Below are 12,850 nucleotides of genomic sequence, written 5' to 3'. Positions count from 1 at the left end.
ATGCAAGCTCCACACCGACAGTCACTCGAGTCCAGAATTGAAGCTGGGCCCCTGGCCCTGTGAGGTAGCAGTGGGTTTGTACCATCCTGGTTGATAACTGTCAGTGATTGGTGTACAAGTACACTCAGATCCCTCTGTACTGCAGTGTTCTCTAATCTCTCTCAATTTAAATAATATTCTGCTTTCCTATTCTTCCTGCCAAGGTGGACAAGTTCAGGTTTTACCACATCATACTCCACCTGCCAAATTTCTGCCCACTCACTTAACATATCTGTGTCCCTTTGCAGTAACTTTGTATCCACCTCACAATTCACAATAAGGATTGGTTTAGCTCAGTGGGCTAGACAGCTGGTTTGTAATGCAGCAAAAGGCCAGCAGCGCGGGTTTAATTCCCGTACCAGCTTACCTGAACAGGCGCTGGAATGTGGCGACTAGGGGCTTTTCACAGTAACTTCATACTTGTGACAATATATTATTATTCTTACTTGTTTTGCTGCCCTACTTTGTATCATCAGCAAATTTAGCGACAAGGCTATTGTCTTTATCCAAGTTATTAATATAGATCAGTGGTGCACACACTGCGGTTTGTGAATCTCCTGGGAGTTCACGCAATGCCTGAGGATTCACAGGATGAATCCCATAATGGCCGACGCAGAAGTGTCTGCAAGCAAAACTTAATTTCATGTGGCTTCGCGAGCAGCCTATCACTCGGGGTAGCCAAGGTCCACTTCTGCCAGTGTGGTATGTGGACCACACCAACTGGCAGGCTACTTAGCCAATGATTGTCCTGAACAACTTGTCCCGCACCTCCTGGAGTTGGATGGTCGCCAGGGATGTGCGGCGGCATCTGCTTTGGGGTAGTGTGGTGCCTGTAGGGGTGGAGTTCTCAGGCAAGTACTTGCATTTTAATTTTAACATCGGAGGTGATTCTCCACTGCCTTGTGCCTGGTGCACATCCCGCTATTCCCTGAGAATAGGGGGAGAGCATCTAAATCCCGGGATTCTCTGCAGTCGCCGGCACATTATGAGGCTGATGGGAATCACTACTGGTTTCCATCAATAGCACATCTAATTCCCATCAGGAATATCCCCAAGACAATAACCAAGTATGGGTTGGATTACATGGAAGTTGCACCAGTTTCCTGCCTGAAATGATAGTTGGGGGAGAGATTCTCTGGGACCACTAGCCAGTGGCGGGAATCTCAGTGGCTCAGTGAGTCCGCTGTGATTTAATGCCAGGCATCAAACCTGTTGAGAATCTCCCGGTCTGCCCCACCGTGGTTCCCACTGGCCATGATGATGTTCCTGCCCAGACCTGGCGGGAACATGCAAACACCTCATTAACCCTGATTTAAATCTCATTATTGGCCACTGGCCTCCAGGGATGTGCCAGCAGCCCCCCCCCCCCCCCTCCCCAGGAATCTCACTGGCATGAATAGGTGCAGCCAGCTTGCGCTCCAAGGATGGTGAGTATCCTCCCAACATTTGCCTCCAGGCTGCCGGAGGGAGGGGGGTGGGAGTCCATCAGGGAAGGTGGGAGTCGGGGTGGCTTGAGCTGGGCTGGGACTCCAGACTGCCAGTCCCTCTGAAGGATGTCTTTCCTGGGATGGGGGTCTTTTGGTTGGTCTTCCTATCTGTAGCCTTTAATCTGTCTTTCAGCCTGTAATTATGAAAAATCTGTGAGAAGAAAGTGAAAGTGAAAGTCTGTAGTCCTAAACCCTTCCAACTCTCTTCCAGCATTTCAAGTTCAAATGGTTGTGAGATGAAGGTAAAAGTCTTCATTTTAATGCGGTGGAAACCTTTTGAAATGCTTTTATCACAGTCAATTTTGTTGCTCTTTAACTTTTTCCAGCCTGTGTGCATGCCGAGAAGCCAAAAAGATTTTAACTGCATTGTTTACATTCAATTTATTTTTTTAATAAAATATTTTCAGTGAAAACTTTTCATTTATAACAAATGTGACATTAATGTCAAACAGTCCAGAAAACATATTAAATATAATAAAACAATCTTTATTAGTTCACAAGTCAGCTTACATTCGCACTGCAATGAAGTTACTGTGAAAATCCTCTAGTCACCACACTACGGCGCCTGTTTGGGTGCACAGAGGGAGAATTCAGAATGTCCAATTCACCTAACAAGCATGTCTTTTGGGACCTATGGGAGGAAACCGGAGCATCCGGAGGAAACCCACTCAGACATGGGGAGAATGTGCAGACTCCGCACAGACAGTGACCCAAGGTGGGAATCGAACTCGGGTCCATCCCTGGTGCTCTGAAGCAACAGTGCTAACCACTGTGAATTGTGCAATATCGTACAAAAGAGACAGAAAAAAACACCCAGCCAAATTTATAAATCCCACCCAAAGAAATACACGAATAATCAATACCCAATAATAATAACACCAACCCCCTCCCCCTATTAACAGCTGATGGGACTAACTCTTTAGGAAATGAAGGGCTACCACCTCAGGTAGAACCCCTCCTCCACTGATTCCCTAATGGTGTACTTGACCTTTTCCAGATATAAAAAATTCACCTAACCTGCTGAGGCACTGGGCAGAGTGGAAGATCTCCATCCCAGCAGAAGTCACCTCTGGGCTATCAGCGAAGCAAAGGCAAGAACATCCGCCTTCACGCCTGTCTGCAGCCGCGGCAGTCCGACACCCCGAAAATGGCCACCAACGGACAAGGCTCGAGAGCAATATTAAGAATCGTTGACATGGTGCTGAAGAAGGAAACCCAAAAGCTTTCCATCCTTGGACATGATCAGAACATGTGCATTTGGTTAGTGGGCCCACGGGAACACCACTCACACTTGTCCTGTACTCCCACAGAGAACCCAATCACCCTGACCGAGTTAGGTAATCCCTATGTACCATCTTAAACTGAATCAGTGTGAACTGCCCACAGGAGGAGGTGGAGTTCACCCTACGAAGGGCCTCACACCACATGTCTTCATCCAAAATAGATCCCAGCTCCCCTCCCACCTCTTCCTCATTCGGTCCAGCAGGACAGCTTCCATTGACATATATGGGCGGGATTCTCCAATAATAGGGCTATGTCCCCTCGCCGGCGTGAAAACCGGCACCAACCATTCCGGCATCTTGGCCCCAGAAAGTGAGGAATTCTCCACCTTTCTAGGGGCAAGGTTGCTGCCAGAGTGATTCGTGCAGCTCCAGCCGGCGCAGAACGGCCGGCGTATTTCCGCGCCAGCCCCCGGTCAATATGGCGGAGTCCTACAGGGACCCGGCGCGGAGGAAAGAAGGCCCCCATGGAACCAGCCCGCCTGCAGATCGGTCGGCACCGATCGCGGGCCAGGCCACCGTGGCCCCCCCCCCTCCGGGGTCGGATTCCCCCCCCCACCCAGGACGGCCCCCGCAGACTTACCTGCCAGGTCCCTCCGTGTGGGAGGTGAGTAATCCACGCCGGTGGGACTGGGCAAAACTTGTCGACCACTCAGCCCATTGGGGCCCGGAGAATCGCCGGGGGGCGGGGGGGGGCTGTTAACGGCCCCCAACCGGCGTGGTGGGAAACCCACCGTCACCCAAAAAATGGCGCTGGAGAACAGGGAAGCCTGCGTCGGGACAGAATTTGCGCCTCTCCCCGGGGAGTCTCCAACCCAGCGCAGGGTCGGAGAATCTCGGCCATAACTATTCGAAATCGCCCCCCCCCCCCCCCCAGCCCCCCCGACCCCCTGCCCCAGACCCTGCCAGCAATAGCATTCCTCCCAACGGGGAAGGTTGCAGTGCCAAGGGAAATGTAGGACAGGCCTTCCTGACAAAATTACGTAACTGGAAGTCGGGGAACAAGTGCTCCCCTGACAGTTGAAATTTACTTGAAAGCTACTCTCCCGACTGCCAGTCGCTCTGAAGGCATACCCGACGGATTCTCGGTGACTTAACCACACAAATAAAAGAGGTGATTAACTTGTTAACCTCGGCAAAGAAAGACTTAGTGAGGAAAACAGGAAGACATTGAAACAGTGATAAAACCTTGGGAGAGTGTTCATCTCTGCCCGCCAAGGACGCGGAAGGTTACACCGCTTCCATACATCGGACCTCACCCTATTCATTATAGTTTAACCTGTGAAGCACAGGCCAGTCATGGGCCACTCGGATACCCAGATACCAGAAAATACCTCTGGCAAGATGAAAAGACAATACCCCCAGATTGGCTCTCCTCACCAGAGGATTAACCAGAAAATATTCACTCTTCTCCAGGTTCAATTTATACCCCGAAAAGGAGCCAAAGCTCCTCAGCAGCTTCATTATTTCATCCCGCGAGGAGACTGTTATGACCTGAGGATGTACTGAATTGCAGAAGACCAGGCAGGCTTTGTTAAGGGGTGGCAGTTTAGCGGCCAAATACAGTGTGTGCTGAATGTGGTCCCCATCCTCCCCCCCCCCCCCCCCCCCCCCCCCAGCATCCCCCCGCCCCTGGGCTAGAGGTGATTATATCAATGGATGCTGAGAAAGTGTTCGAAAGGGTAGAGTGGGAGAACCTTGTTTGAAATGCTTGGGATATTTGCATTTGGGCAGAAGTCTATTTCATGGACTTGGTTATTATATTGAGCACCTATGGTCTGTATTCACACCAATGCAATGGGTTTGGGGTATTTCCTATTGAGTAGGGGTATGAGACAGGGGTGCCCATTGCCGCCACTCTTGTTTGCGCCAGTTATAGAACCTTTGGCCATGGCTTTCTGGGTGAATGGCAGGGATAAGGAGGGGCGGGGGAAAATGGAGCATAGAGTGCCCTTATATGCTGATGACCTGCTCTTGTATGTTTCCTGTACCAAGAGAAGCCCATAATATTTCACAGATTTGCAACAGAGTCCAAATATTTATTCGCTGTCCATTTATTTCAGACAGCGGCACATAAATTGACACAGAAATTCACACACACAATTATCTCCGGTGATGCCTGCAAGTCAATATTTTGTTTCTCGTCTACATTTCATAATGGGTTGCCCATTCCCCACTAGTAAATGCTTGACAATGTAGGAAAGAAAAATATTCAGAGGGGAGAATACCTGTTTCAGTGCCTGGCTGCAGTGGGTACAGGAACAATGGGCAAAATTCTCCTACCCGCCCCGCCACATTTCTGCGCTGACCCGCCGGCGGGAGTCTCCATAACTCCGGCCGGTCAATGGGGTTTCCCATTGTGGGGCAGCCCCACGCCGTCAGGAAACCTCCGGGTGCCGGCAAAACGGAGACTCCCGCCGGCAGAGAATGACGCCCAAGAGTAGTATAAACGTCCCACAAAATATTGTGTTCAGATGATCCAGTTGACTCAGGAACAGGAAAATCAGTCCATAAAAAATGTATCAACACTTCAGGATCAGCAAAAGAAATTAGAGACTAAAAAAGAGTGAATCTCTTCATTTGGCTAAGGAATTAAGACCAGTTTATATTCTACGTTTGATTATCTTTCTTTCCTGAGATCCCACATAAATCTGATGTAACTTTAATTGCTGAGATTAACCCCACTGTACTGACAGCTCCTGGTTCCCCACTGCCTCACTTCAAAGTTTAAATCCTTTCATCGCCTCATCTCTCCCTCTCTACATTGCCTCTTTCTACCACCAAACACCCCAGCCCTTTGAATCTGGCCAGTTATGCATTTCACTACCCCTCTTCGAACCACCTTTGGTAGCTATGCCTTCACAGGTCCAGGCACCAGACAATGTACTTCCCACCTAAAATCCCACACCTCATTCTCCACCTTTGAGACCTTCCTTGAAACCTTTGACCAGGCTGAGTGTTACCCTTCCCTTTCACACCTCCTTCTTTGGATCACTTCTGTAAATGCAGCCGTGTGAAGTCCCTTTGGTGGTTTTCCTCTGATATGTCCTCTTTGAACATTTCTTTGAATGGAGGTGTGCACATTAAGTGACTGCTGGGCTCTGTGGGACCCACTGCCTGCATTCATTTTTTAAAAAAAAATATTTTTATTAAGGTTTTTTAACAACACAATTTTTTCCCCTTACAAACAATAACCCTCCCCCCGTAACAAAATAACGCAAATTCTCCCTGAGCAAGATATATACATGGCAAGATGGTATATTTACATAGCTTTATACTCTGGCTCTTGGCCGCACGTTCCATTTCTCCCCACCCTTCATGCCATCTCCCGCTCGTTCATCCCCTTAAACAGTCTCTCGTTCCCCCCCCCCCCCCCCCCACACAGGGTTGCTGCTGCTGCTGACCGACCTTCCACTAATGCTCCGCGAGGTATTCTAGGAACGGTTGCCACCGCCTGTAGAACCCCTGTGCAGACCCTCTCAAAGCAAATTTAATTCTCTCCAATTTTATGAACCCCGCCATGTCGTTAATCCAGGCCTCCAGGCTGTGGGGCTTCGCCTCCTTCCACAAGAGCAAGACCCTTCGCCGGGCTACTAGGGACGCAAAGGCCAGAATTCCGGCCTCTTTCGCCTCCTGCACTCCCGGCTCATCCACTACTCCAAATATTGCTAGCCCCCAGCTTGGCTTGACCCGGACTTTCACCACCTGGGATATTACTCCCGCCACTCCTCTCCAGAACCCCTCCAATGCCGTGCATGACCAAAACATATGGACATGGTTCGCCGGGCTCCCTGAACATCTTTCACATCTATCCTCTACCCCAAAGAACCTACTCAGCCTCGCCCTCATCAAATGCGCTCTGTGAACCACCTTAAATTGTATCAGACTGAGCCGGGCACACGAGGAGGAGGAATTAACTCTACCTAGGGCATCAGCCCATAACCCCTCCTCAATCTCCTCCCCCAGCTCCTCCTCCCATTTACCTTTCAATTCTTCTACTAGAGCTTCCCCCTCTTCTTTCATCTCTTGGTATATTTCCGACATCTTGCCGTCCCCGACCCATACCCCCGAGATCACCCTATCTTGAACTTCTTGTGCTGGGAGCAACGGAAATTCCCTCACCTGTTGCCTCACAAAAGCCCTCACCTGCATATATCTAAATGCGTTTCCCGGGGGTAACTCAAATTTCTCCTCCAGTGCCCCTAGGCTCGCAAATGTCCCGTCAATGAACAGGCCCCCCATTCTTCTAATCCCCGCCCGATGCCAGCCTTGGAACCCCCCGTCCATCTTCCCCGGGACAAACCGGTGGTTACCCCTGATCGGGGACCACACCGATGCTCCCATTGCACCCCTGTGCCTTCTCCACTGGCCCCAGATCCTTAGCGTTGCCGCCACCACCGGGCTTGTGGTGTGTTTTGTCGGCGAGAGCGGCAGCGGTGCCGTTACCAACGCCCCCAGGCTCGTTCCTTTACAGGACGCCATCTCCATCCTCTTCCATGCCGCCCCCTCTCCCTCCATGACCCACTTGCGGATCATCGCCACGTTTGCTGCCCAGTAGTAACTCTCTAGGTTTGGCAAAGCCAACCCTCCTCGGTCCCTGTTGCGTTCCAAGAACCCTCTTCTAACCCTCGGTGTCTTATTTGCCCATACATACCCCATAATACTTCTACCTACTCTCTTGAATAAGCCCTTGGTGATCACGATGGGGAGGCACTGAAACATGAACAAAAACCTCGGAAGGACCACCATTTTGACCGACTGCACCCTACCCGAGAGCGGGAGCATGTCCCATATTTTAAAATCCTCTTCCATTTGCTCCACCAACCTCGTCAGATTCAGTTTATGTAGGGCCCCCCAACTTCTGGCCACCTGGATCCCCAGATACCGAAAACTCCTCTCCGCCCTCCTCAGCGGTAGGTCCCCTATCCCTCTTCCTTCGTCCCCTGCCTGTAATACAAAAAGCTCGCTCTCCCCTCCATTAAGCTTGTAGCCTGAGAACTCCCCAAACTCCTTCAGAGTCTGCATGACCTCCACCATCCCCTCTATTGGGTCCGTCACGTATAGCAGCAGGTCATCCGCATATAGCGATACCCGATGCTCCTCTCCCCCGCGGACTATCCCCCTCCATTTCTTAGACTCCCTAAGTGATATGGCCAAAGGTTCGATCGCCAGTGCAAACAACAGGGGGGACAGGGTGCACCCCTGCCTCGTCCCTCGGTACAGCCGAAAGTACTCCGACCTCCGCCGGTTCATCACTACACTCGCCACCGGGGCGCTATAAAGGAGCTTAACCCATCTAATAAACCCTCCCCCGAACCCAAACCTGCGCAATACCTCCCAGAGGTAGTCCCACTCTACTCGGTCAAAGGCTTTTTCCGCGTCCATAGCTGCCACTATCTCCGCCTCTCCCTCCTCCGATGTCATCATTATCACGTTTAAGAGCCGCCGCACATTGGTATTTAACTGCCTGCCCTTTACAAATCCCGTCTGGTCCTCATGAATCACCCCCGGGACACAGTCCTCAATCCTCGTGGCCAGCACGTTTGCCAATAACCTAGCGTCCACATTTAGGAGCGAAATCGGCCTGTACGATCCACATTGCAGTGGATCCTTGTCTCGCTTAAGAATCAAGGAGATTGTCGCCTCCAACATTGTCTGGGGCAGTGTTCCCTCCTCTCTTGCCTTGTTAAAGGTCCTCACTAGCAGCGGGGCCAGCAGGTCCACATATTTTCTATAGAACTCCACCGGGAACCAGTCCCGCCCCGGGGCCTTCCCCGCCTGCATGCTCCCCAAACCCTTACTCAACTCCTCCAACCCAATTGGTGCTCCCAAACCAACCGCCTCCTGCTCCTCCATCATTGGGAACCCCAGCTGGTCCAGAAATCGCCTCAACCCCCCCTTCCCCCACCTGGGGGCTGGGACCTGTACAGCTCTTCATCAAAGGCCTTGAATACCTTATTTATTTTCGAGGCACTTCGAACCGTGGCTCCCCTTCCATCTTTGATTCCCCCTATTTCCCTCGCTGCCGCCCTCTTACGGAGCTGGTGCGCCAGCATCCGACTAGCCTTTTCCCCGTACTCGTAGGTCGCCCCCTGCACCTTCCTCCATTGTGCCTCCGCCTTGCCCGTGGTCAGTAGGTCAAACTCCGTCTGGAGCCGTTGCCTTTCCCTAAGTACTCTTTCCTCCGGGGCCTCTGCGTATCTCCTGTCCACTCGCAAGATCTCCCCCATTAACCTCTCCCTTTCCATGCCCTCTGTCTTCTCCCTATGAGCCCTAATGGAGATCAGCTCTCCCCTGATCACCGCCCTCAACGCCTCCCATACCACCCCCACTCGCACCTCCCCGTTGTCGTTGGCCTCCAAGCACCTTTCAATACACCCCCTCACCTTCCCACACACCACCTCATCAGCCAGCAGTCCCACATCCAACCGCCACAGCGGGCGTTGGTCCCTCTCCTCTCCCAGCCCCATTTCCACCCAGTGCGGGGCATGGTCCGAAACGGCTATGGCCGAATACTCCGTCCCCTCCACTCTCGGAATAAACGCCCTACCCAGAACAAAGAAATCTATCCGGGAGTAAGCCTTATGCACGTGGGAGAAAAAAGAAAATTCCCTGGCCTGCGGTCTTGCAAACCTCCATGGATCCACTCCCCCCATCTGATCCATAAAACCCCTGAGCACCTTGGCCGCTGCCGGCCTCCTTCCCGTCCTTGATCTGGAGCGGTCCAGTGCTGGGTCCAGCACCGTATTGAAGTCCCCTCCCATTATCAATCCTCCTACCTCCAGGTCCGGAATGCGCCCCAACATGCGCTTCATAAATCCAGCATCATCCCAGTTCGGGTCGTGTACATTTACCAACACCACCCTCGTCCCTTGCAGCCTACCGCTCACCATCACATATCTCCCTCCATTATCCGCTACGATAGTCTTGGCCTCAAATGACACATACTTTCCCACCAGAATTGGCACCCCTCTATTTTTCGCGTCTAATCCCGAGTGAAATACCTGTCCTACCCATCCCTTTCGTTAGCTGACCTGGTCCGCCACCTTCAGGTTTGTCTCTTGGAGCATTGCCACGTCTGCCTTCAGTCCCTTCAAGTGCGCGAACACTCAAGCCCTTTTCACCGGCCCATTCAGGCCCCACACGTTCCACGTTATCAGCCGGATTGGAGGGACTCTCAACCCCCCCCCCCCGCCGACTAGCCATCTCCTTTTCTGGGCCAGTCCCTTGTCCGCGTCTCCCTCACTCACCAGTCCCCCAGCCGGGGGACCCCCATCCCAGCCACCTCTTCTGTGTCCCGTTCTCTTTCGGCCAGTGCAGCAGCAACCCTTTCCCCCCCCCCTTCCCCCCTCCCTCCTCTCCCCCCCCTTTTCCCCCTCCCCTCCCCCCCGCTAGATCCCCGTCTAGCTTTTTTGCTCCCCCCATATCCCTCCCGTAAGTCAGCTGACACCTGCTGACCCCGGCTTCCCCCGCCATCCCTTTGACCCCTCCGTGTGGGAATCTCCCAATCAATATACATTCCTTCGTTCCCCTTCCCGCCTTTCTTGCCGCGCACGGGAAAGAAAACCCCGCGCTTCCCAAAGACTGCCCCGCCCCCCATGGCGTCTCCTGTCGTGGCCTTGTCTCTCTCCCCCAGCCCATATAACATTTCCTGTGCGTGGTTGACTCCCTATGTACAACAACTATCATACTTCAACCCTCAAACACCCCCTCCCACACAAACCCTCAATTAGAGTCCAACTTTTCAGCTAGTATAAAGGTCCACGCCTCTTCGGGCGTTTCGAAGTCGTGGTGTTGGCCATTATGTGTAACCCACAGTCGCGCTGGCTGCAACATTCCAAATTTCACTCCTTTCCGATACAGCTCCGCTTTGGCCCGGTTGAAACCCGCTCTCCGCTTAGCGACCTCCGCGCTCCAATCCGGGTATATTCAGATCTCTGCATTGTCCCACTTGCTGCTCCGTTCCCTCTTGGCCCATTTCAGGACCCTCTCTCTGTCCGTAAACCGGTGAAATCTCACCACTATCGCCCTTGGCGGCTCATTTGCCTTGGGCTTCCTCGCAAGCACTCGGTGCGCCCCATCCAGCTCCAGCAATCCCGGGGGGGCCTCCGCACCCATCAGCGTCCCGATCATTGTGCCCGCATATGCCGCGGCATCGGCCCCCTCCACTCCTTCTGGGAGGCCCAGGATCCTCAAATTATTTCTCCTCGACCTGTTCTCCAGGTCTTCGAGTCTTCCCGCCCACGTCCTGTGCAGCGCCTCGTGCCGCTCCACTTTCTCCGCCAGGCCCACGAGCTCATCGTCGTTCTCGCTCACTTTTTCCTGGATCTCCCGGATCTTCACCTCTTGGGCTTTCTGGGTTGCTCCAAGTCCTTCAATTATTGCCAGCATAGGCGCCACCATCTCCTTGCGCATCTCCTCAAAGCAGCGCTTGATGAACTCCTGCATCTCTTCTTTGTCCGTTGGCGCCGTCATTTTGCTTTTTTTCCCTTTCTTCTCTCGCTGCTCCAGGGCCGCTTTTTCGCCGTTTCGCTGCGGGTCCGATCCATGCAGGTTAGTAGGGGACCTTTCTCCTTCCTTCCCCACGGGTTGGTTATCTAAAAAGTGCCGTTGGGGCTCCGTTAGCGGGCCCAAAAGTCCGTTTTTGCGGGAGCTGCCGAATCGCGCGGCTTAGCTCCGCATCGCCGCAACCCGAAAGTCCTGCCTGCATTCATAAGGACCAACAAGTGACTGACCACAGGGCTTTGTCAAACCCTGGTGACCAGGATGTGCAGTATAAAGTACATGGACACACAATAAACTGCTGTGTAGACCAGGTGAGGTTGGAGAGAGACCTGCATTCAGAGTGCTTTTTTTTTACTACGCCTGTCATTTCTGCCTGCAATTGGGAAAGTTTTCCTCAAAGTGCGGCAGTGCTATCTATGGGCAGAAGGTCACTACTGCAGTACATGAAAAGTGATCAATCTTGTTACCCCCCAAAAAACCTAGATTAAGCAAGAGAGAAAGAGAGAGGTTTTTATTCCTTATTCTCACTCTCCTAGTCTTCCATCTAAGAAAGGCATTTATTTTGCTGTCACTCAATGGAAACCAAAGTGAATCAATCGCAGCACCGTCAAGTTAATAATCAGCTCATAAGATATGTCAACATCTTTTATTCCAGAAAGGACAAGTTCAGAGAAGTCGGTCATGAATTGTGCCCATGTGGTCCTGATGTACAAGGTGCCAAACGTTGGAGATTGTAACTTAAATCTTGCAAGGCTCTGCAGGAAGAAGGGGAAAAGAATTACTGCAATTTGCAAAAGATAATGAAGTGGAATGAAAGGCCATGTTTTTCCAATACTTAACCTCTTGGTTGACTAAATTCCCCTGCTCTGCACCTCCTCCTCTTCCTATCTTAAAGGTATTGACCTTTACCGTTTGATTTCCATGAGCAATGGCTCCCTCTGGCACTTAGCTACACTTATCTATGATAGCTACACTTATGTCAGCCCATATAGTCGATCACAGGCAAACTTCAAAATGACACTTGCCTGAACCTACCTTCCTGTGATGCAGTGGGTTTTACGCGGTCTTCCCTTACGACTTAGTAACTGCCTGTACTCCTCTGTATCTTGAGTCAGAAAGTTGTGGGTTCAAGTCTTGCTCCTGGGCCTTGAGCATTATACCTGGTCTGTGGCTATGACTGAGTGAATGATGACCTGTCAGAGATCAGAGATGTTAAAGTGAAGCCCCAGAATGTGTGTGTAAAATATCCCAGAGCATAATTTGAAGAACAGATGGGGGAGATCTCCTTTGTGTGGATTTTGTTTTGCCTCAGGCATTATTGCGAGAGCAAATCGTCTTGATCAACAACTCAGTACTGAATGTGGGATCTTTGCGAGTGCCACATTTATATAGGATTCTGCTTTCCTATTCTTCCTGCCAAAGTGGACAATCTTACATTTTCTCTCATTGTTGTCCATCTGCCAAATTTTTGCTCAATCACTTAACCTATTTATATCCATTTGCAGACTGTTTGTGTCCTGACAGCTTGCTTTCCTACAG

The 12,850-nt window shown here is 51.6% G+C and overlaps 1 protein-coding gene across 3 annotated transcripts in view; it reads right to left on the bottom strand.

The window, feature by feature from the left end:
* Positions 1-11,943: 11,943 nt before the first annotated feature.
* The window catches only part of LOC140390478 (extracellular fatty acid-binding protein-like), a 74,525-nt gene continuing 73,618 nt past the window's right edge, over positions 11,944-12,850 (bottom strand). For 2 of the 3 annotated variants that reach the window (XM_072475641.1, XM_072475642.1), the window contains 2 exons: positions 12,347-12,504; positions 11,944-12,066 (listed from right to left, as the gene is read on the bottom strand). In XM_072475641.1, coding sequence (XP_072331742.1) covers positions 12,383-12,504 — 122 coding nt within the window. In that variant the 3' untranslated portion in view covers positions 11,944-12,066; positions 12,347-12,382. The remainder of the gene's footprint in view (positions 12,067-12,346; positions 12,505-12,850) is intronic. The other variant, XM_072475643.1, reaches the window with a different exon arrangement.

Source organism: Scyliorhinus torazame, chromosome 14, assembly GCF_047496885.1.
Source record: "Scyliorhinus torazame isolate Kashiwa2021f chromosome 14, sScyTor2.1, whole genome shotgun sequence".
Taxonomy (NCBI): Eukaryota; Metazoa; Chordata; class Chondrichthyes; order Carcharhiniformes; family Scyliorhinidae; genus Scyliorhinus; species Scyliorhinus torazame.
The sequence above is the reverse complement of the archived record's forward strand: the minus strand, read 5'-3'. Positions and strand labels throughout refer to the sequence as shown.